At 41.4% G+C, this 24023-nt stretch overlaps 5 protein-coding genes across 7 annotated transcripts; 3 read left to right on the top strand and 2 right to left on the bottom strand.

Moving 5' to 3' along the window:
- Positions 1–24: 24 nt before the first annotated feature.
- On the bottom strand, positions 25–2022 carry h3f3d (H3 histone, family 3D). Its single transcript, XM_042396745.1, has 4 exons — positions 1917–2022; positions 988–1130; positions 627–780; positions 25–495 (listed from the first exon to the last, which is right to left on the bottom strand). Exons 2-4 carry the CDS (start codon positions 1113–1115, stop codon positions 367–369), a joined length of 411 nt encoding a protein of 136 aa, XP_042252679.1. The 5' UTR covers positions 1116–1130; positions 1917–2022; the 3' UTR covers positions 25–366.
- Positions 2023–3057: 1035 nt separating this feature from the next.
- Positions 3058–5211, top strand: c20h8orf33 (chromosome 20 C8orf33 homolog). Its single transcript, XM_042396741.1, has 5 exons — positions 3058–3244; positions 3544–3983; positions 4072–4162; positions 4548–4694; positions 4785–5211. Exons 1-5 carry the CDS (start codon positions 3217–3219, stop codon positions 4991–4993), a joined length of 915 nt encoding a protein of 304 aa, XP_042252675.1. The 5' UTR covers positions 3058–3216; the 3' UTR covers positions 4994–5211.
- Positions 5212–6248: 1037 nt separating this feature from the next.
- Positions 6249–13478, top strand: anks3 (ankyrin repeat and sterile alpha motif domain containing 3). Of its 2 annotated transcripts, none has more exons than XM_042397212.1 (16): positions 6249–6355; positions 6671–6872; positions 7277–7475; positions 8178–8299; positions 8392–8473; positions 8642–8759; positions 8856–9005; positions 9268–9393; positions 9558–9673; positions 9759–9926; positions 10059–10183; positions 10295–10436; positions 10554–10827; positions 10930–11001; positions 11092–11185; positions 11269–13478. In XM_042397212.1, the coding sequence occupies exons 2-15, from the start codon at positions 6706–6708 to the stop codon at positions 11172–11174; spliced, it is 1944 nt and encodes a 647-aa protein (XP_042253146.1). In that variant the 5' UTR covers positions 6249–6355; positions 6671–6705; the 3' UTR covers positions 11175–11185; positions 11269–13478. The 2 variants fall into 2 exon arrangements, with proteins under 2 accessions (XP_042253146.1, XP_042253147.1); XM_042397213.1 differs by having other exon boundaries at positions 6262–6355; positions 6687–6872.
- A 494-nt stretch (positions 13479–13972) lies between these two features.
- On the bottom strand, positions 13973–20524 carry wdr24 (WD repeat domain 24). 2 transcript variants are annotated; one of them, XM_042397211.1, is made up of 12 exons: positions 20468–20502; positions 19578–19609; positions 18969–19047; positions 18205–18689; positions 17768–17945; positions 16904–17576; positions 16452–16564; positions 16237–16364; positions 16007–16111; positions 15544–15881; positions 15056–15240; positions 13973–14698 (listed from the first exon to the last, which is right to left on the bottom strand). In XM_042397211.1, exons 4-12 carry the CDS (start codon positions 18683–18685, stop codon positions 14530–14532), a joined length of 2370 nt encoding a protein of 789 aa, XP_042253145.1. In that variant the 5' UTR covers positions 18686–18689; positions 18969–19047; positions 19578–19609; positions 20468–20502; the 3' UTR covers positions 13973–14529. The 2 variants fall into 2 exon arrangements, with proteins under 2 accessions (XP_042253145.1, XP_042253144.1); XM_042397210.1 differs by lacking the exon at positions 19578–19609 and having other exon boundaries at positions 20468–20524.
- A 38-nt stretch (positions 20525–20562) lies between these two features.
- zgc:112496 (uncharacterized protein LOC541336 homolog) lies at positions 20563–23531 on the top strand. The gene is made up of 6 exons (XM_042397214.1): positions 20563–20668; positions 20774–20932; positions 21868–21961; positions 22109–22268; positions 22973–23125; positions 23248–23531. Exons 2-6 carry the CDS (start codon positions 20805–20807, stop codon positions 23421–23423), a joined length of 711 nt encoding a protein of 236 aa, XP_042253148.1. The 5' UTR covers positions 20563–20668; positions 20774–20804; the 3' UTR covers positions 23424–23531.
- Positions 23532–24023: the final 492 nt, after the last annotated feature.

Genomic DNA, 24023 nt, shown 5'->3' with positions numbered 1-24023 from the left:
AGAAAAATTACAAGAATTACAGAATTTGAGGTAGCGGATAGTTTATTTACAGCACAAGAAACCCTATGACATGCACACAGGATTAAAAAGGTACAGATTCTAAAATAGATTTGCAAACCTGAGAAAGACAGTGGAACATTTGTTTTTCAGCATTTACACAGATATGAAGCTCTATTCTACAGTGAATAGGACAGATGAAGTAAAGAGTGAAATGAATTGAAATTAACAAGTAAAAAAAACAAAATCCATGCCTAAAATAAATGACAAATTAGGTGGTACACATGCTGGTAATAGTTCAAGATTTACAAAACAAACCCCAGTCAGTCCATCCCACCCACCCCCCCACTAAAAAGAAAATCCAATCATTTATGCACGCTCTCCTCTGATTCGCCTGGCCAGTTGAATGTCCTTAGGCATGATGGTAACCCTCTTTGCGTGAATAGCGCACAGGTTGGTGTCCTCAAACAGTCCGACCAAGTATGCCTCACTGGCTTCCTACATAGGGGGAAAAGGGGAAAAAAAAGTTATACTTCAACAACAACAATTTATCAGAGCAGAACCAAATTCAACTCAGTAAACCATCCAATCATTAAAAAAAATAAAATAGATAGATAATGCCATCTCACCTGCAGAGCGCCAATTGCTGCACTCTGGAAACGCAGGTCTGTCTTGAAATCTTGAGCAATTTCCCTGACAAGACGCTGGAAAGGCAGCTTCCTGATGAGCAGCTCAGTGGACTTCTGGTACCGACGGATCTCACGCAGAGCGACAGTACCTGGCCTACAACACCAAATCACATGCTGCCTTGTTAAGACCCCCAAACCACACCACACAAATATCCACTGTTTTTAGTGCAACGTTAAAAAAAAAAAAGAAAACAGAGAAATCTACACCACACCAAAAAATGTACAGCAGTCTTGATAAGTGTTTGTAGCAACATCTTTGCACCACTTAGAGAGAAATGTGAGCACTTGTGAACATGTGTACCTGTATCTGTGGGGCTTCTTCACTCCGCCGGTGGAGGGCGCGCTTTTCCTGGCAGCTTTGGTGGCCAGCTGCTTCCTAGGCGCCTTTCCTCCGGTGGATTTACGAGCGGTCTGCTTGGTACGAGCCATACTTCACTTGCAGGTCTGGAAAAAAAACAAACAAAAGACTAGGTCAACAACGAATTACACTTCATTACCCACTGTCCTCGGTATTACCCTTTCCTGGGGCCGACTGACCGCTTTAGTTAAGTATACACTGTAGCAGTTTTACTGACGACACTAAGGTATGAGTCACATCCTCAATAATGCATTTAAACAGTTTTAATCTTCAATAAATCATAGTTACTGACGTCTCGCGTAGATAACACGGCTACATTAGCGGAAACTCCCCCTAATTAATAGAAGGGACATTACTCAGAAGGGAGCTAAAGGTGTAACCTATGTCGACACAGGAGTAGTTTTAGTTTAAACATCCCCGGAGTACAAACCTGTCGGTAGCGCCGCCACCATTAAGCCTCCGAGGACACACACGTTTCTTTGCTCGTTGTTAGCGAGCTAATTTAAAGCTAGCGTGGACGGTTGCAAAATGGCGCCAGCTAGCCACCACAAGAGGTTTACATTGTTTTTTAAGAGACTCTTTGCCTCTAAACCAATTCGTAATCCAACCATATAGCTGAACTTAACTCACATGTGATTGCTAAAAAAACTGTTTTTAATGGCACGCAGCGCCTCAAATGTAGATGGTGTTAGCCAACTGGCTATGGCGCGCTCGCACCGTGTTGTTGTCAACGGACCGCCGGTTAACGATTTTAACAGTATTTAAACGTTTCTTAACAATTCGAAAATCGAAACGTATGTCATGTAGTAAATCATCATCATCATAATAACAGTATTCAATCATAATAGTAGCCATAAACGCTCACACGTTACCTTTTGTGTTTGTTTCCCTGGATATGTGTTTCTCCTATGCGTGTCTGTTGACTGTTGTGACCGAAGCGAGCAGGCGGAGGTATTTATAACCTGAGAGGAGCGGAGCCTGAAGTACCGCCCACGAGCCTTCAGGATTGATCCATCCTCAAATCCTGACGGAATCTGATTGGTAAAAGAAAAAAAGGTGGGGTCACTGCCTCTGTTTGAAAGAGAACGAGAGCCTCTACTCTACTTTTGGCTCCTTAGTTTGAAAGTCTTTGCTTTCATTCATGAAACTGGATCCGCTTCTGGACAAAGAATGGCGCCAGCTTGTGTCCTGGGAATTTTTCCAAATGACTATCTATTAAAATATGTTTTTTGCTTACCGATCAAATCCCCTTTCTTTTTCATTAACAGCAACATTCTTATGGAACAATATAGGCTTTGTAATGTGGAGAAGTGGATGCCTTCATTTAGTGATGGGTGTAGAAAATATGAGGTTAATGCACACATGGGCTGATGAAAAGGGGATAGCCCGATGGAGTATATATTGGCGCCTTAACCCTGCTGGAAATGCAGTTACAAACCTTCAATTTGGTTTAGTGTAAAAATACTGTCTTCAGCAGAAGCCAGGTGTTTAAATCCATAGAACAATATGTGGCGTGAATCAGACAAGCTATAAAGAACCCCTATAGCTCCTCTACCACCTGTCTGTGACAAAATCAGCTTGTTTCTTTGTTCAGACATGTCCCAAGTAACACATGACTAATTGGTGACGTCACCTATAAGTTATTTTTGGTAAATTTCTGACTTATCTGATGACGTTGTATTTACGTCGTATATTGGTAGTTTATTCACTTTTTTACACTAATTACAGGCTTCTTCTTCTTCTTCTTCTTTTTTTTTTTTTTTTAAATCAATGCACTTCTGTTTACCTTGTTTACTGTTGTCTTCCTTAATTTTCTCGCCTTAGCTTTTGGTGCCACATCTATACATTTCCCCCTTTTTTCCTTTTTTTTAATTCAAATTTTTAATGTTCTATTTAATTTAATATTTTTAATTTGTTTGCCTCTATGTGTTTTTGTTTAACCACCAAGCGGAACGACCGGCTCAGGGAAATGTTACCAGACGGACTTATTCTCAAGTGACTCCGGTGGTAAGTTTCTGAACAACATGACTTCAGGGAAATACCGAGAAAATAAAGCGTATTTGAAAATGCTGGCTCGTATTTCGCTGAGCTTTTATTTTAGAGGAGTGAGGCTTCTTAAATAGTTCAGTCGCCTTTCAGCTAAAAACAAACCTTCATCACTGAAGAACCAGCATGGCCGAGCAGAGGCTGCTGTTTATAGGTACATTATTACTTAAAGCACATTATTACAGGTATTACACAGCAGTGTGTGGTCTTTGATACGCTACATTTCAGGACAAGATGTGGATTTAAGTCGTTTTATTGTTGCAATTCGTCTGAATTTATTTTCCCAATGTGATTTAATTGCAATGAGCTATTCAGTGTTGTGTTAAAATGGTGTCTGACTTCATTAATGTTAAACATTTTTTGTTACAATAAGGTCAGAGTAAGCTTAAAAGTTTGTATTTTGTCCTGTATTTATATTTATATGCATGCATGAATGTGTTCATTTTTAAACAGATATTAAACCAAACAGCTCTTCTTCTGTGGAGGGCAGAGCTGAGAAGTCCCTCTGGACTCGAAGCGACAACACCTTCAGATTCAACTTCTTCGCTGGAGACTCACCAGCACTTCAAGAACAATCATCTCCATCAGACAGGATCGAAGCAGCGGCGAGCCGGGTGTCCTTTACCGGACAGGGCTCTGCTTTTGCCTTCAACTTCCAAATTCCTGCTGTTGTCCCTGAAGAAGACATGATGACAACAGAGGCTTCAGATGTCGCACACTGTGACCAAGAGGAGAAACCCTCAGCTCTGAAGGAGGTTAGCTCCCCTCCTGAACCGTCAAAAACAAAGAAGAAGAAGAAGAAATCTGGAAAGAAGAAAGCCTCAGATAGCACTGAGGCACAGCAGGAGCCAAGTTCAGCTGAAGCGAGTCAAAGAGGCAAAGACGCAGAGCTGGTCAGTGTGAAATGTTTTCCTTTAAAAGTAATCATGGTCATCAGTTTGATCAGTTGATTTGATGAAATGTGACTACTGTGTCTTTCAGAGTGCTGAAGAGCAGCTAAAAAGACAGCTGGACTGGTGCATCGAGCAGCTGGAACTGGGAATGAGGTCCTCGAAGGGAACCACGAAGCAGAGTTAGTGTGATGTTTACCTTACACACACAGCATAAGACTTGTTTATATGTGGCACTAAAATGATTCTAGGGTGATCTGATCAGGAGGAAAAAATTACTTGCTGTCTCTTCTTCACAATTTCCTATGTGTAAAAGGAAACGTGAAAATTAAATGCATTTAATGCAATCAGATGTGGTCTGACTCACAGTGTGATTGGCAAAAGGTTACAGACAGTCTCGTCTTTAGTTTCTTTGTCGTGCTTTTTGATATCAGGTGTAACTGCAAAGGCCCATGATTAAATGTTATTATACAAATAAAATATATAGATGCAGAAAATGTGTAAATGTGGTCTTAACTGGGTGGGGTTAGTAGGTATGTGAAGCCTTTGAATCTGTTTTCCTTGCAGAAGAGGAGGCGTCTCGTGCCCTAAAGACCCTGCGCAGCTCCAAAGCTCCTCTGGCCAAGAAGAGGCAGGTGATGAGAACCATGGGGGGAGATTACAGGAAAAAAATGGAAGAAGAGAAGAGCAAGCAATTCAAACTCATTCAGAGTGGTGAGTAGTTATTGCAGCGGAGCCATTCAAACATTAAAAATGACTTGTAAAATGTGTCATGAAGTGACTTGATTTCTCTGTTTCCCACAGAACTGGCGTCAGCTCAGGTCAAGGCGGTGCCAGATTCCCCAAAGAAGTCCGTTTTCCACCGGAGAGCCAAAGTCAACACTCAGACTGAAGCCTCAGAGGAGAACCTGCAACAAACTGAAGTCCAGGATACAGAGCAGAAAGCTCAGGAGGAGACGTCAGCTTTTGTCTTCACTGCATCTAAGGAAGAGTTTCGCTTCAATTTTCTCTGATTTGTATCCCGAGGACAAACTTTTTTGCATGCAGTATGTTGAAAAGAAGTGCCACTTGCTGTGTGTGCTGGACATTCTGTGTGTTGGAGGTGATAAACAGCACACAAAAATAGGAACTGTACCAGAGAAAATGGGAAAGAAACCAGTACAATCATTGCTAATATTCAAGACTCTTAATTGCTTGTACCATATTTCTAAATAAAGCATTTTGTATATTTGTTTGCATTGTTCTTTTTGTAGGAAGGTATGAAATTGTATCATAAAACAGTTATTAATGAAGTGTGGTTTGATATAGTTTCACCAAAGTAAACAAACTATGTTCAGTATATCTTAAAGATATCATCATTGGTATAATCTGAATGTGCAGTTAACAGTCATTTTTCCACATCAGCAGCTTTTAATATGTAACTTTGTGAGTCCACAGGTGAGTTTTTGTCTGCCTCAGACTGTAAGAGAAGGTTTTGTTAATATGTCCCCAATAACAACTCATCATAACAGTGATTCACAACCTGTTTTTTTGGCTTGAGACCCCTTAAAATGAGGGTGGACAGAAGATGTGAACAATTCAACCAAAGAGAGTTTTTCTCCTCTTATAGTTTCACTTGAAGGATTTATTGAGACAAAAAGTGGTGATTTAGTGTCACAAATACATTTTCTTATTACTTTCTTATCCCTTTGATGACACTGTGTGTGATTACATGTTTTTTGTTACTGGGTAGTAAGTGTTATTTCCTAATTGCTTGTGCCTAAAAAGTATAGAAAATGGCTATTATTCCCTTCAAACTTTGCTTTTATGACCAAGACAGTGATAGTTAGAAATGCAACTATTTCCAATGGGTAAAAGGGCGAATTTGCACATTTTCATTCACATAATGTCAGAACATATGAATCACTGGATATGATGATGTGAGACTATATTTGGGGGCTGATTCATGAGAGTGATTTACAGTATAATCGTAAATCTCGAAAAACAATTCGCCTCTAAATCTTTTGTGGTCACTTTTGTATAACTCAAGTATAACTATATGTTAACTGATTCATATGTTGCTTTTTTCTGACTTTATGTGAATTAAAATGTGTAAATTTGCATGTTTTCCCATTGGAAACAGGAGCATTTCAAAATATTGTCCAGGTCACAAAAGCAACATTTGAAGAGAATAATAGTCATTTTCTATACTTTTTAGAGATAAACAATTGGTAAATACCACTTACTACCTAGGAACAAAAATTGTGTTACATAGTGTTAAACAGTGACCCGGAAAGGGCGGGGCATGGTTCAACACGAACACAGTTGAGCGTGACACCCAAAACAAAAAGTTTTGACCAACCGCTGAGAAAACAAGCTAAAGTTACCTGTTGACTGTAAGTTTTTAACTCCTGACATTTGACTGCAACGTGCAACATTAGGTTGACAGTTTGGAGAATTAATTGTATTCATAGTTTTTAGGTAACTTGATACCGCTAAGATAACGTAAAGCTAGCTAAAACAGCTAATTTGGGAGTTACAGCTAGCAAAGAAATACATGAACACTTTCTCTAAAGGAACATCAAGTTAGAAGCTAGTTTTTTGACATTGTTTATATGTTCACTACAACCTAAACCCCACAGAATGAACCAACTCTTGCTGTGTTGTATTAAGGCGACATGTCTTATAAAAGGTATAACTTTGGTGCTCAGCCATCACTGTTTTCAGGTGAGAGAAGAGACGGAACATGTCCGAGCTGAGTGATGAGGCCAGTGAGTCGGAGCAGCTGGGCGCCAGTCTCTCCATGTGGCTGGGTGACTCTCTGGTGCGACCCGAGGAGCTGGATGTCCCTCTGGACCTGCACACCGCCTGCTCCATCGGCCAGTACGACGTGGTGGCGGAGTGCATCAAAAAGTGGGAGCCTAAAATAAGAATAGATTTATCAAATGTGTTCCTTTCCTCCACAGACGACGCTGAAGTTAGTTTCCGATATTTAGAGTCTGGTTCTCCGTTTTTCACAACGTACAGTTATAAAAAAGTGCTTTAACGCTGTTAAAACCCACTTTCAGATTTGTGAAACCTTTATTCTGTTTGTGAGAACTGAAAAAAGGGCGATTTCACTGCCTTTTTCCCCATCCAGACCGCATTAGACCGTGTTGAGACTGTGTAAGTGGTGAAAAAACAGAACCAGCTGCTAAATATCACTATTTATGTCCCTTAACTTTTCCCCTCAACTTCCCTCTTAACCCCAAATTGTAAGATAACTTAAGCATCATCCTCCACAGACTTTATATACATATGATCTTGTTTGTTTTCAGAAGGGAGGTGGACCTGAATGGCAAGAATATTGGAGGATGGACCCCGTTAATGTACGCGTCTTACATCGGTCACGACAACATTGCAAATCTCCTGCTTGAGGCCGGTGTGAATGTAAATGCCACCACTGCTAAAGGACTGACCCCCCTGATGCTGGCAGCGAGCTGTGGAAATGAAAGTATCGCATACTTTCTGCTTCAGGTACAAATCAACCCTGAAATATTTTTGCTGTGCTCTGTTGGTGTGTGCAGAACTTCAAGCAGGACGTGTGTTCAAATCAGTTTTATTCCTGAACGAAAATTCACATATTGTTGGAATATCTCACAGCAGCATCATTTTAACAAAAAAAGACAACATGTTAACTCTGATGGTGGGATTACTTACAGTATCTCCAGTTAGTGTTCACATCACATCACAGATTTTCATACTAGTAAATAAATGAAAGACACATGCTCGAAAGTTGGATCTAAAAACCAGCTGTGTCCTTTTCAAAATCTGCGACAGTGTGATCCTTAAACGTGTGGAGGAGAATTAACAGTGGCATCGTGTACGTGGAGGGCACATGCTCGTAAATATGGCACAAGACGGTCTAATAACAAACAGCAGTGCAAGCTTGTAGAGTATTTTATGTTTGTATGAGTAGCTTTAGGTCAGATCTAGTTAGGATCTAAAACTTTCTTGAATCTGATCGAAGCAGCTGTATTTTGTATCAGCTGAAAACCTTTGACGCTCAAATTTAAGTGTTCAGAAAAAATCTAGATCTAACAAATTTGCAGGCTGAAATTTCAGCATTATAACAGGGATGGTAGGATGATGTTTGTGTTGTCTTCTTGATCAGGTTCTATTTTTTTAACTCTTAGTTGTTTCAGAGTATGGAAGGCTTTTTTATTCTTGCCCCAAAAGCAAGGTGCTGAGCTGGAGCTGAAGGACTCTCGAGGCTGGACCGCTCTGTTCCACTGTACGAGCACAGGTCACCAGCAGATGGTGAAGTTCCTGCTGGATAACAATGCAGATGCCAACGTGAAGTGAGTGTCTTTTTGTTCATCCTCACACACATACAGCAATACTTTCAGATTCACATATTGAGCTTTTTTATTGCTTTTTCTCTCATCCACAGGGAGCCAGGGTCTGGTTTCACTCCTCTGATGGAGGCTGCTGCTTCTGGGCATGAAATCATTGTTCAGTACCTGCTTGATCATGTGAGTAAATGACCGTCCACAAACTTTACTGATCTTGTTGTTGAGCTACACCACCAGGAAATGTACACAAAATGACTTGTACACCACTAAGAATGGGTGATGATATTACAGCAAAGATGACACAGATTCTTCTGATCCTGATGTCTGTTTTGTTTCATACACTTACAGAAAGTTAAAGTCGATGACCGCAATGCTAAAGGAGAGACTGCACGTGCCCTAGCCATGATGTACGGCTACACCAAGATCGTCAGCCTCATTGACTCCCGTTCTCCAAGGTTCAAAGCAGGTAATTGTTTTAACTTCCTTCTTTCTTTAACAATTCTTTCCTTGTCTGTTTTTTTTCTTCTCATGTGTATTTTCTGTGTGTGATCCAACTTGTCAGGACCCTTTGAAGACCTGAGCTCCTCCGAGGACTCGGACAGCGCACCACCGAGGATAAGGCCGAGTCGTAACCGAGCTAAAGGCGCTAGCATCCATGATGGGCCCCAGGCCATCGCCAAGTTCCGAGTAGGAGGCCCCGGCAAACTGTGTGGTAGTGTCATATAAGATATCTGGTCTTAGATCTGCCAACCTGTGGCCATACCAGTGTGATTGTTCTAGTTGTTCAGTCAAAATTACACAAAAGATTCAGCTTCTAAAAAAGGAAATAAAATCAGTTTGTGCATGAAGCAGATTGACTGACACGCAAATTATAGAGAATGTCACAGAAAAATCAGGATAGACACTGTATTTGTAGTAAAGCAGAGATATCTATTCTGGTACAGCATTCAACTTCTCAATATCACTCCTCACAGAGCCTCCCGCCGTGCCGCCGGGCTACATGACCTTCCGTGATATCGGAGAACAGAGTGAGGATATCTGCTATCGTGACGTGACCTCACCCATCAATGAGCTGGATGGCCAGAGCAACAGCAGCAGAGGTGAGAGTAGTATCTCTCTGGAAGAAAGGAACCACCAGAAATGCTGCATTTTGTGTGATCAGTGATTAAAGTAAAGTAGGATGGGAGATTGTAGAAATCCTCTGACAGCAGTTGCTCTGGGCGTCTGCCAAAGCAATTAAATATTTGTTGTGATACCGCTGCAGACGACAGTCCGTTCTTTGACAATGACATGCCCACCATGAGGAGCAGCAGTAGCAGCAGTGAAGGCCTGCCTCATGGGATTGCCGTTAATTGGGAAGGCTCTGTGGAGAGTAACGAGGTAAACACACAGAAGTCTCTTTTTTTAGAGATAAATGCCACATTTTTTTATTGCAGTAACAGACACATGTCCCTTCCTCCACCAGGACTCTGACCAGAGCAAAAAAAGCAGCTCTCGCAGAGTAAATAAGGGTCATCACTCAAAAGGCAAGAGTCGCCACGGAAGCAACGATGCGGCTCACACCAGTGGCACAGGGAACGGTGGGATGCGGTCACATGTTGTTGTTCCTCCGCCCTCCTACTCTGGTCCAAAGGCATGTCTGTGTTTGCACTCTTTTTCAGTGCTCATTTCACAAAATGTGTTTGTGTGTGGGTTTTTCTGAGGATCAGTTTATTCTGGACTTTACTGGGTTCTGGACCAGACCTAAAATCTTTCATTTCTATAGGATCTGTCAGAGTTCTTGGAGCAAATTGGCTTCTCCAAGTATCTGCCCTTACTCGAGGAGCAAGACATTGACCTGCGGATATTTCTCACCCTGACAGAGAATGACCTCAAAGAAATAGGGATCACGTAAGAGACTTCAGACCCTTCTTTCACATTAACCACAGCACATACATTTTGAAAACCTTGCAAATCCATTTTATAGGACATAAAACATTGAGTCTGTTGCTGACTCTCCAGATTGTTTGGACCAAAGCGAAAGATGACCTCAGCTATTGCAAGGTGGCACAGCAGCGCTCGACCTCCCAGCGATGCTCTTGAGCAGGCGTACGCTGACCAGCTGGAGGCTGAGATGCAGGAGATGGCCATCCAGCTACACAAAGTAACTACAAGGCTGATATACTCACCGTAACCTCACATAATTTCTGATTTTCTAGACTCAACTGGAAACCTTTTACACACAACTGACACTTACCTGTCATTCTCTCTGCCCGTGTAGCGCTGTGAGGAGGTGGAGAGCCTGCAGAGCCAGGTGTCTCAGGAGAAGGAGCTGCGTACTGTGATGGAGGGATGTCTCATGGAGGACAAGATGGCATGGAGGAGGGTCCACACTGAGCTGGTGGAGAACCACCGGCTGGCCCAGGAAATGAACGCCACGCTGACCAATGCCAGAGCCTGCCGCTCTGAACTGCTCTCCTGTCTCCCCGCTGACGGGAACGGTAGCTTTTGTACTGCTGTGGAAGATAAAACAAAAGGTGACACCGGTGTTAATGGTGAGTCAAGGTGTCCTGTGCCGAAGACACATTTTTTTACATTTTGCAGTTAAAAAAAAAAAAAAAAAAGTAAAGTAAATGTGACTTTACTTCTCTTTGTAGCTGTGGGGGTCCCGACTCGCTCCAGTGTTGTAGAGCTAATGAAGAAGTTGGATTCCTATCAAGAAGAACTGGGTAAGACTGTTTAATACTCAGTGATTAAAGTGGTATTGTGTCATCAGTGGAGTCTCCTAACATTTGTGTCTGGTTGTTTCATCACAACAGCAGGGACCATGCAAACTGTACTTCAGAGTCTGAGGCGACTGAGTGCCCCTGAAAAAGTCTCAGATAGCTGGGAAAGGCCTTAACAATTTACAAGGTGAGTATGACAAGAAACTGATTAGATTCACATAACAGGTGCTGAAGAGGTGTTCTAACTTCCTTTCTTTGTCTTTTTTTTAGGGGCTTCTGCTTATGTTGACGGAGGGTGAGTTTACCACCCTGAACAATCTCAATGAAATGGGAGAAGGCCAAAGACAAGGCCAGCCCTGCCGGACCAGAACAGCTCGGGGAGTGAAGCGGCTGACCAGCTGCTCTTCGGGGATTGGCTGATGGACCAGAGCTCGCCAGAGGCAACGGCAGCTGCTGCAGGGAAACGACAAGCAGGCAGGAAGGGTATCTGACCCTCAAACGCTTGTGCTGGTGTATACTGGACTCCTGTAGCTGCGTTGTGAAAATGCACAGAGAGGAGGAGGAGGAGGAGGAGGAGGAGGGACTGATCGGCGCAGCTCTCTACTGTGGATCAGAGGCTGTAATACTGTGAAGTGTTTCTACAAAACTGTACTCTCTTCTGATATGAAATACGGTTTAAATTATGTTCACGCCACCAGATAAAGAGGTACGCTTCTTAACAGTAGTGTAGTAGTCTGCGTAGTTAAAATAAGTTCTGCTGAGCTCTACTTTATGATTTGAATGAAATCTTATTTGTATGCTGTTAATAGGTTTGAAAATGTCCTGCTGAATGCATTTTGAAAAGTTGAGGAATCCAGATAAGAGAAATGTCTGAACCCTGTCAGTTTTTCTTTTACAGCCAGGTCTTCTTTATCCTTTAATTCTGTGGACATTCACACATGTAAATGCAGAGTTATGATTAAAAATAAAGTATTTTAATCTCAGATTATTGGCCACAATTTCAGAGCAAAACTTAAGCATTCCCAGTTGTATTCCCACCTGAGCAAAACCAACATTTTCTATTTGTTTTAAATCGACAGATACACAACAGTTCATTTGTCTTAAATTTGAATGTATTTCAGGTTGTTATCAGACATTAAAGCAGCAGATTATTAAAAAAAAAAAAGTCAACTTTTTGTTAATTTTGATTTATATTTTAACCACAAATAGATGATCACATGACAAAAACAGACAGAAAATGTGTCAATACCAGAAACCATTTCCAGGACCTTAAACGGGAACCCAGGAATCTGTTAATTTTGTGGAAGTGATATTTGAAGGTTTGAGAAGTAAAAACTTAAATAAAAGTATAAAATTAAAACATGAATCTTGTATAAGAATTAATATCCATTGTTGGAGCTTAAGTGCAGCAGTGGGCAACACTAATATTTTACACTTCGGTTGAGTTTAACATTTATAAATGCTTTATTTTTTACTTGCTCATTGGGCTCTGCATTAGATCACTTGACACGTGTGGAGATTTATGAATGATATTAAGAGTGTGTGTGATTCCTTGACACTCCAGGGATGTTTGATCTAATCATGTGGTTCAGATGAGTCTCACTCTATGGGTTTGGTCAATATTTAATCCACTAACACCACATGGTAGTAACTGTGCAGACTGAGCCTGGGGTCAGGGATTCCCCTCCCGATTGTTGGGATGTCCTCACGTGGAGTACATCTGAAAATGCTCCATTACGCCCGGAGCCTTGGCTGTAAATCGATGTGATGACAGTCGCTGCTCAGTAACAGCCTTGGCATGATACGGATGTTGGCTGACTTTAGCTATCGCAGCTGATCCAGATAAACCCGCCTCAGGCCTGCAGGTCTTTAAATGAGCACATACTCCGCCCAGCTCATACATCACCGCTCTGTACTTATGATTGACAGGACAACTGCAAGTGTATTAATGACTATATTAATAACTATACTTCTAGGGATGATTACTGCTGTCATTTTATATAAACCTGACATAAGGAATGATGAGGAACAAGTGACAAAGTCTTGATCTTTTCTTTCAGATTAGCATTTTAGTTTGTGTCCTGTTCAATATTGAGGGAATATCACTCATTTGAGCTTTGAAATTTGAAGTTTTTATGACTGTGCTGCTTTGTAGGGTTATAATTTTCTAACTTAACATCCATTCTGAAATCTGAAAGCACCAGAATACAGGATGAATATGTGTCACTAAAACAAAGATGAATTTCAGTGTTGACTGTCCAGGTGCCAGAGGATTATAATCTGTATCATCTGTTGCTGATTTACAAACACATGAGATGCTGAGTGGCATCTGTGCCCAAATAAACACAATCAGTGTTGAAAGTGAGACTGGCCTGATGAAACATTTTGCACCTCTCAGTGATAATTTACACATCTCGTGTAAAAGTCTGCCAGTGAAACTGACAACCAGATTGTAAAATTATCCATCCAGTTGCCATCAGGCTACACAGTACTGATGAAATCCCAACACAGAGCTTGTTCTGTTGAGGTTTATCTGGACAGAACTGGTCTCCAGAGTAGGATGACTGTTGGCTTCTACATTTAGCTGTTGTCTGTCTCACCACAAATATGACAAGCAAATCGCTGTTACTACAAGCAGCACATGTTGTGTCTAGCTGCTGGTCTAGAGGCTAGACATGTTGGCAGGTTGCCAGTTATGATTTCTGAGCCCATGAGAGTAAAATGTGTTTGGGGAAAATGAACAAGTAGTGTTCTCTCCTCTCACTGAGGTATCCTCGAGCAAGACTTTCTACCAGTACTGCTCCACTGGGACTGCTCAGAAGACGACAGAAGACTGGATGCACCGGGCAGCTGCCAGTTGTGAATATGTGCATGAATGTAAGGCTCAGTGTAAATTCAATTGACCTGGATTCAGTGACTAACAAGGAAGTTTTTTTTTTTCTAGACAAAACCGACTTCAGTGCTCTACGACAACTTCAAGTGTCAACTCAACATGTATTGCTTTAATTTTTTGCTTCAATAGAGTTATAAACCATATAAATTATTTCAACAGTATCTACAGTCCTTGTTATGTACAAACATTAACAAGCCACTTAAGATGAGCAGTTCTTCCTGTACAGCCTTCAGGTTTTTACTGAGGGCTTTAAAAACAATGTAAAATGCAGCAAGTGTGACTTCACAAAAAAATATTGTTATATTCTTTTAATTCAGAACATCCGCTTATATACAAATTCACCAATTCATGATTGTGTTTGCTCTTGAATGGCTGTCCAGGAGAGCACATATAAACCTCTTCCTCTTGAACTAATCCCACGTCCGACACACATACATACATACACACACACACACACACACACACACGCACGCACGCACGCACGCACGACCGTCCTTCTTTCCACTGTGGCAAAAGCCTCCGAGCCCATGCGGAGGGATCAAGACATCTCATTTGTTGTGCGTCTGATCCGGGCCGGTGTGAGGACTGATTCCCGCTCCCACAGAGGACCAGCTGTGTGAACAGTGGTTGTGAAGAGCTCAGGTGTACTCACACAGGTGACCGCAGCCGGCAGGGCAGTGGGCGCTGCTCTTGAGCCAGTTCATAATGTGCTCCAGATGTCCACCGTGGCTGCAGCCCTGACACCACACAAACAGTCCCTTCACCACGTGGTGGCACACCGCACACACACTGGCACACTGGTGGCACCTAGAGGACGCAGGACGCTTGTTAGTAAGAACTATATAATTATTCAGGGTACAGTACATAGATGTTGTGTTTAGGAAAATATGGGAAACAGACAACACAGGAATGACACTTGAAATACCAGCTTCTTTAGAAGTGAATTTTAGCATTTTTGCACATTTTACAACAAAAACAGCTTATTTTGACAAAATTAAAAGGACTTAAATAGAAGTAGACAAGTAAAAAAACACTATCCTGCAAGAAAAAGCAACAGGGTTTATGTGAAATGTGGAAAAGTAATCGCACAATCATACTACAATTAATTTAACTATGATACACACAGGGCACTCTTGAATTTAACTGGTTATATAACGTTCCTACCTGTCACAAATCCAGCCCCTGTTGCTCATTGGCCGTTTGCAGTTGCTGCAGTTGATGTGCAGTGTGGTAGACGCCTGATTCAGGCAGGTGATGGCGCTGCATGTACTCAACTTGATGACCTCATTGGACACGTTCCACAGCTCGAATCGCTGCAGCAGGTCTATGTAGGACATGTACCAGTGCTCCTAAAATGGAAACACAAGTAGTTGAGGGTTTCCTATTTTGTCTGCTTAGTTTTTTAAAGCGGCAATGTCATAGGTGAATTTTAATATTTGGGAGTTTTGGTAGTGAACAGGTAAACTATTTGTACTTAAGGCCAACAGTATCCTCAAACCTTAATGGATTTTTTTTTAATCCACATGAATGATAGCCAATGAATCTGTCTGCACAATTGCAATTTGAGCATAATATAAATATTTTTTGCCAACTAATAAAAAAAATCTAAAGAAATGGTGTAAATGCAGCTTCTGTATTTCATTGCAGCTGACCTGGGTGAGGTCATCAATCTCTTTACGGATCCGATCCCCCAAGACGATAAGCACAGATACGGCCATCTGCACGTCGCCCTGCTCGGCGTAGTAGCTCAGCATCTCCCGCACGATGGGGCAAAAGAAGCTGGCGGGAAGATGAGGGCTGAACAGCGGCTGGGAAATGGAGATGAGAGAGAAGGACTCGATAGGCGTCAGGCAGGTGACTTCTGCCTCGTTGCCGCTGACGTGTGGGGAGTCGGCCTTGTCTTGCTGAAGGTGCTCGGGAGCGGACGGGTTATCCATGATCTCATGGCGCAGCTGGAAGGCCTCCTGGGGCAGCGTGTACTCCTGCTCTTCTGTCATGACAAAAGGAGCCAAGATAATATTAGACAAAAGAGCGCTGAGCATGGAGACAGTTATAAATAGCAGCTACTGATGTAAGCAACTCTTTTGTTTCATCAGATACGGGAGTGTGACTGACCTGTTTGGTTGTCGTGTTCCATAGAATAAAGGTCGTCGTCATCTAACTCAGCATCGCCGAACATATACTCAGCCTGTCCCTCACTGCCCTCTGTCTCCTCGTTTTCTGAGGGGAAATCGAATGTTTATAGGTTTTTTATACCAGTCATGAATATTAGACAAACAAAAACGCGAAATCAAGATCTCATCAGCATCCAGATTGGCCTCTAAGCGTCTAAAGATGACACTCACCTTCATTATTATTGCTGATGTGCGAGTTTCCAGGCTCCAGGTGGATGTTGTCCTGCCTGCTCTCACCTTTACTGCGCTCCAGTCTGCTCTCTGTACCCATCCCTGAGCCCATTTCCTTCATACTGAAACTGAACACGTAAAGCACATCAACGTTTGTCTGTAAATGACTGGTATTACTGTTTTGTAATGGTGCCATAAAAAAAAGGCTCATTTACCTGTTCATTAGAGGCAAAGTACCCAGTTTACTGAGGTTGTGGTTAGGACCGGGTGTTGTGAGGTTTGCTGGGTCAGAGAACATGATTCTCAGCATGGTCCATGTTGTAGAAACCTTTGTATCAAAGAAGAAAAGGTCTGGTTATTCAAAGCACTAGATTTAAAGTTACAAATTTTGTTACTTTTTATTAGTTATTATCAAATTTATATTGACACTTTTGCTTGTTTTGTCTTTTTTATTATGTTTTACTATTTATTATGTTGAAAACTGCTGGTAATGTACGTGCGCCATCACAGCACAGTCATTTTAGGGTGTTTCTGAGTAATACACTCATCGCTCACTCACATCAGTGCTAAATCTGTCAAAGTTTCAAATGGCAACATCAAAACTTAACTTGATTATTTCAAATAGAAGCACTAAGCACAGGTTTGTTTGTGCATCGTTATGTCTGACCTGAGGTCTTTTGAGCTCACGTGCCACCTTGGCATTGTGATCACACAGCTCAGCAAACGGCTTCCCGCTGAGGAGGTAGAGTTGTGCTGTCTTGACAAACCAGTCCATGCGGTTACTGTCCAAGTCTGTCTCAAAGACACTAAGAGCGCTGGACACGTGGGCAAACTGTTCTGTTGGGTCAGGCTTCTTGAAGAAAAAGATGGGGTAGCGGCGGTCGCCTGCAGGATAGGGTTTTCTGTTAGCGTCGCTGCTGATCAGACTCTCTTTGGCTGCAAAGGCCAGGTCGCCAAACAGTCCGAAGCACAGACCCTCAGGGTTGGCCTTGTCCACGGGACGAGTGGCGTCCTTGAACATATGCTGGTAGAGCGTACTGTCCTTGGAGCCAGAGAGCAGAAAATGAGGGTCGTGCTGGTGGCGCCACACAATACCAGTGGTCACGTCTTTGTGTTCCTCAAAGGTCGCGAAGGGAATGAAAGGTCTGCGGACGTCCCACACATAGATGTTGTGATCCACCATCATGGAGCAGGTGGCCAAATGAAACTTCCTCTCTGGACGCCACTTTACTCGTGCAACTGAGGCAATGGTCTGGACACAGTAGATCTCCTTGGCTCGGTTTGTGGTCATGTCCCACACTTTCACCATCTTATCTCGGCCTCCTGTTGCCAACCATCCCCTACATGGGAAAATGTGGCAAATGTAATAGAATACAATACAGATGTGGAATGCTTAACTGCTTAAACATAAAACTGACCGTACAGCTTGGTAAACATAATTCACATTTGCAAGTAACATACAGTATGAACCTTTCAAGAGGAAAACTTCACATTTCTTAGTTGGTTTGAGTCACAAAGTTATTTCTTTTACCTGTCATCAGGGTGCCAATCACAGCAGAATACAGGGCCAGTGTGGGCAGTGAACATCCGCTCATAGCGGTCCGGCCGTCTGATGTCCCACAGCTGGACGTTGCCATTCTCAAAAGATGCAGCAAATGTGAAATAATCCTTCATGCTGAACTGAACGTCTCTTACACTCTCTGACTGACCTAGAGGAAAGGAAACAAAAATAAACAGAGATATTAAGTGATAAGAACCATAGATGTTTTTTTTTTCCTAATTTCTAAAGGTGGAACATTACTTCTGAACACAATGCAAATATATAAAGCAAAAGTATGCATTTAAGTATTTCCTTAATCCACACTGTAAATACACATTAAGTTCATATCATGCAAAACACTCAGAAGTTGTATTACACTTGTGAAAAATTAATATTTAAAACTGAATTCTTAGCACATAATATTCAACCTGAGAAAGTGCTGACAGACTCCTTCTTGCGCAGGTCAAAGCACTTCATGAAGCCATCCTGCGAGCCACTTAGCAGCATGTAAACCTCTGTGGGGTGGAAGCACACCTTGTTGACGGTGCGTTTGTGCTCAGTAAACAGCTGGTCCTGCTTGTTACGAGAGGGTTTCCCCAGGTTCCAGGTGACCACAGCCCCGTTGGTAGCAGCAGTGGCCAGCAGGTTCTCCTCCATCTGGTGCCACATGACATCTGCGCAGCTGAAGTTGAGAGAGGGTTTGCGGCCAACACGGAGATTCAGCTTCTCCACAAACTGCTCCTCCTCCAATGCATAGATCTTGAAGATGTTGCGGCCGGCCACCACCACCTGCGTGGCGTCACGGCACACGCTGATGGCATTGGCAGGAGCATCCAAGTGACAGAACATAGTTCGGCCACTGATGGAACTGCTGCCAAGAGCTGTGGTGACCCGTGACATCTTCTCCATGTTCCTAGAGCAGACAAAAGTGTTTTTTTTCTTGAGTTCAGGGGCAATAATAGTGACTAGATGCATCAAGTGAACATTTGTTTTTGCAAAACTGCTGTGAAAAGGCATCTGACCAAAATGCTGTCCAAAAATCCACCAGAAGGTGGCACTGGAGCAAAGTAAAATGTTAGATTTATGCAGTACTTGGTGTAAGGAGCAGGAGGGGTGCCAGTGTGCAACAAACAAATCAATGCAATTATATCTATTTGAACATTTTAGCCGATGGAATGGCTGCAGTACTTACTTGGCGAAGAACTGCTGACCTCGTCAATGTCCGCAGCAGCACAGAGTCCTCTTCATGTGCTCCCATGAGAGCCAACTTTCTAGTGAGAGATCAGCATGTCAGCAACACACAGCATGATACTTTCTGGGTTGAAAGTTAGCACAAATACTTTAAGATCCCCTCCAGACATGTTTAAGATATATATATATATATATATATTTAAAAAAAATTCTACTTTTAATAATAATTTGTGTCTACTATGGTTTTTCTGTAAAAAAAAAAAAAAAGTTCAATTATCGATCTAATCCTTCTCCCTCATTAAAAAAATCCAGGATCTATGAATATGCAAATACTTTTCATTTCAAAAGTTGAACTAATGGACACAAGATGTCTCCTACTTCACTGTAAAGTCCTTTTTCAGTGTTTGTGCACTGGAGGCTTCAGGTTTCCACATCACACTTGTGTAAGTTGAATACTGAACCAGGACTGGCTTCAAAACTAGTTGTGATGTCACAAATCATGCTTGTAGACCCACTCCTTAAAATTGGGTTTTCAATGAACACAGAGAAACTGTCCACTTTCAGCAGACGTATGTGAAAAGAGCCTTGTGGTGTCAAACTCTGCACATACATCATTCTGCACAGTGAAGCTCAAACATCCAACTGTTGGAACAAGAAGATAAACACACTTTTGAGTGGAGGGGGCCTTTAAATATCTTTACAAACAAAATGAAAAATCCACTGTTATGCTACCTTTGCCGCGGAAGACATGAACATAAATAAAATATTGACTAATGTAGAATTATGACGCGTTCACTTGAAACTGAAACTTTCACATAGTTGATTTTATCAACTGAGGAGATTGTTTTTACAATAAATAAATGTAAACATGGAAGAGGATACCAAATTATTCTTGGTGACTTCCTTAAAATTATAAGAAATTAATATTTTTGGCTGCACAAAAGGGCTGATAGCATCTTATCCTTCATGGTATTTTATTCAAATTATTATTTTATACCGTTCATTGAAAATACTGCCAGGTGTTCACTGTATTTGTTTACCTGTCTACCCAACTGACATGGGTTCGTTTGTTTTAATCACCGCCCAGCTCGATGCGGGAACTAACTCACCCATGTAACGTGTGTAATCTAATGGTGAGATGCTCACTTTAACACCTCCACCTCCACCGTGTTACACCCTTGATTTCGTGCTTTGGTGGTGGTTATCTGAACTCAAAAATAGTGTAAATATACAGCGGCGTAGCTATCTGTCCGCCCCTCCGCGGTGATTTGGCTGGAAACAGCTAAACTCGTCCAGTGTACTATAAACATGACAGGAATGTGATGCTAATGCTAGCTGGCTAACCTAGACAACGAACACTTTTGCGACGAAGAAAACGCGCACGCCACTTGCTAAGTTTTACAGTTATATCACACAATTACAAAAATAGAAAAACCTGTATCCTGATAGGTAAAAGGTATATTTACAAAGTAAATAAGAGAGAATTGCGGTGGGGCTAACCTTCTGAAACTGTTGCTCACTGCTAGCGGCACCGGAAGTAGTATTTCGTATAATCTCGCGGGAATTCCGTCTGTATCTCGTAACTGAGGAAATAAAAGTACTACAGTTCATTCAGGATCATACAGTTGATCATCGGTCACTTTGTGGATTTGTTTTTAGTTTTCAGGTATCCTAAACGAAAGTGAACGTAGCACATTTATGGTGAGTAAATAATACATGTTTAAGGACACATTAATGCGGTTGTACTTTCCTGTAGGTTCAACAGTGGAGAAAATGCTTTCATGTTATGTTTATATGTGTTTGTAGGTGATGCTGTGAGCTGTTTCTCTCTGCTGCCATGAGTGCTCTGTTTGCCTGTGAGGACCCAGCCACATGGAGGAGTGTGTATGAGAAGTACTGGGGTGTAGTGGAGGCCAAAGAGGCCAAAGGCAAGAAACCTGGCAAGCTGCTGAATCTTGACAAGTGGTAATCCTCCTTTTTCCCCCCCTCTCCTTACAGCAATACTCATAAAAATCACACTCAACCTCATCGGATGATTGAGAGATGTAGACTCACAATAACACTTCACACTGTGTGGTAAATCAGTTTTAATTAGCTTGATTGTGTATTAATCACTCAAAAATACATGTTTCTACATTATGGACTTACACTGATTCACAACACAATGTGATTAACAAGATATGATAGGAGAAGAAGGACACTGCTGCCTTAAAAAATATGTTTTTCATGCATACTTTTCTTAAATGTTTGCTTTTTTTTTCAAGAAATGCTGGAAAATTTAACAAACTTGCAGATGACCTGAGAACCAACAGCAAAGACAATTATGTTCTTTGCTGTTTTGAATTTTTACTCCTCTATCATGCTTTTAAATGTTTTTTTCACCTCTTTCAAGTGACTTTTCATTGATTTTAGTAGGGCTTGGCAATATATCAATATTATATCGATGATCATGACGTGAGACTAGATATCATCTTAGATTTTGGATACTGTAACATCGTGAGATGGCATAAGTGTTTTCTTTTCCTGGTTTTAAAGGCTGCATAACAGTAAAGTGATGTCATTTTCTGAACTCACCAGACTGTTCTATTATTTGCCTTTACCCACTTAGTCATTATACCCACATTACTGATGATTATTTGTCAGAAATCTCATTGTGTAAATACTTTGTGAAACCACCAATAGTCATCCCTACAATATTGTCGCAATATCAATATCGAGGTATTTGGTCAAAAATGTCATGATATTTGATTTTGTCCATATCGCCCAGCTCTAGATTTTAGTGTTACTTGTGATGTTATTTTCCCTTGTATGAAATGTTTTATATGAATCGACTTAATCTGCCTTGCCCTGAGTATAAGATTACAGATAACTGATCCCAATCTGTGTGTATCTGTGGTCAGGTACCAAGAGGAGCTGCCTGCAGTCATTTCCACTCGACCTGACAAACATATCACTCAGTCAGAACTGGTGAAACTGATGGAGTGGAAGCTCACTGTAAGTACTGTAGAATAATCTCACACCACAGATTTTTTTCACACTGCTTCAATAAACATACAGTACAGATATGAAGTGGCACCAACAGTCTAACAGCACTCAGTGCATCAGCTGCGTCCTTGAGTGGCCCTGCATGCTTTTCTGCAGAGAGGGAAGTTCAGGCCACGGCTGCAGCAGCTGGTGGCTTCCAACAGCGAGGACACTGTGGAGAAATGTTCCAGAAAGGCCTTCAGTCTCCTTCCTGATGTGCAGGCAGCAATCACGGAGCTCAGTTCCCTGAAAGGAGTTGGCCCAGCCACAGCTTCAGGTTAGTACAAAGTCTCTGTTTATGAGGACGCTGTATCGAATTGGCTTTCAGCAAATTGACAAAAGTTCAAGAACTCACCCCGATAAAATGTCTCTGTGATCCTGTTAAAGGACAAACCGACTGCCTTCTCATTAAGTGCTCACAGTGGCTGACTGAGTGGCTGAGTTCTCTGTTTAACCTTTACATACTGTTCATATTCTGACTCAGCTTAAACATTCTTTTATAATTAGTCCCGTTACCAAACTTTGAACCACAAATGTATTTTGCATCCATAGATATCTTATCAGTCATAAATAAATGGGTGATTGATCCTTCATTAATGTTTCAGAGAGCAGAGTGTTTATTTATATACATTTGTTATCCAAAACAAGAGAATAATAATTATTTTATTTATTTATTGAAAGGGAAGGATGCAACATTTGAATGTTAGGTTTCATTATAACCATTAAAACCATCAATCAACAGTGATCCAGAACACCCTCTATGTGCAAGAATGTATTGAAATATTCACATTTTACTATATTCTGGGCCATTTTAGGAAAAGTCAAAAATTCAAGCTTAAAAAAAAAATCTTTTTAATGTGTTTTATTACTTTTAACTGTCAAAATGGGTCAAATTTGACCCCAATAGTATGTAAGGGTTTAGTATGCAGTTCATGGCTACTCTTCAGTTTGGCTTGTAGCTGACTGTCCATTTTGTTCCAGCTGTGTTGGCAGCAGGAGCTCCAGAGCAGGCTGCATTCATGTCTGATGAAGCCATGGAGAGTGTGCCGGGACTGAAGCCCATCCAGTACACAGCCAAGCACTACGCTCTCTACCTGGGAAAGATGTTGGAGCTGACCAAAAGACTGAACAAAGGTGAGGTAATGACAGAGACACGAGGGAGGGTAGAAGTACGTCTGCATGTGTCCACTTTGTATTTTGAGCTGTTTCAGTGTTGAGGCTGAATCTGTATTCGATGGATCCCCTCTCGTCCACAGCGGATCCCCAGCAGGACTGGACGCCCCACAGACTGGAGCTGTGTTTGTGGGCGTCGACCATCGCCACTCAGCAGCAGTTCCCGCTTCTGAAGGATGTGGATGTGAAGGGCAGCGGTGTGGCGCAGAACTGCTCAGACACTGACCAGAGACCAAGGAAGAAGCTCAAAACTAGATAAAATTACAACTACTGTAAAATAATGTTTAGAGTAACCCTTAGCCCTGCTGTTTGTCCGTTTTTTTGATATTTTTTCAGAAACAATAAAGTCTTTATATTAAATAGAATATATTGAGCGTCGGGTGATTGGTTTATTTTTTATGCTTTACATGCAAATAATCGTAATCAAGTATAAAGTATATTTGCTTAAATAGTGAACAGATGTAAGTTTAGCTTAATGTAGTTTACTCATATTGCTGTAAACTAAAAGTCCTGAAAGTAATTATTCACTTGTTCTTCTAATTCAGGCTGAATGATGAAAAAAAAGCCGTGGGATGTTGCCACAGTATTGTTCTTTATTTATATTGTTTCTAAATTAAAGCAAAGTACAATGAACAGTAAAAAATAAAACAAAATATATTCATATATATACAATATAAAATGGTTCCGTTCAGAACATTTAAAAAGTACAATAGATTGTGAAATAATTAATGAGGACTTTTGATATAAATTATCCATATGTAAATTTAGTTTTTCCTTTAGTTTCCTCGTGACCAAGAGAAAAATAGCTTCTTCTGCTTTTTCTTTTTGTAAACGCTGTGTTGGTGCAACCTCTTGTCTG

The sequence above is a fragment of the Thunnus maccoyii genome, chromosome 20, assembly GCF_910596095.1.
Source record: "Thunnus maccoyii chromosome 20, fThuMac1.1, whole genome shotgun sequence".
NCBI classification, from domain to species: domain Eukaryota; kingdom Metazoa; phylum Chordata; class Actinopteri; order Scombriformes; family Scombridae; genus Thunnus; species Thunnus maccoyii.
Note: the sequence above shows the minus strand (reverse complement) of the source record. Positions and strands in the feature narration are given on the sequence as shown.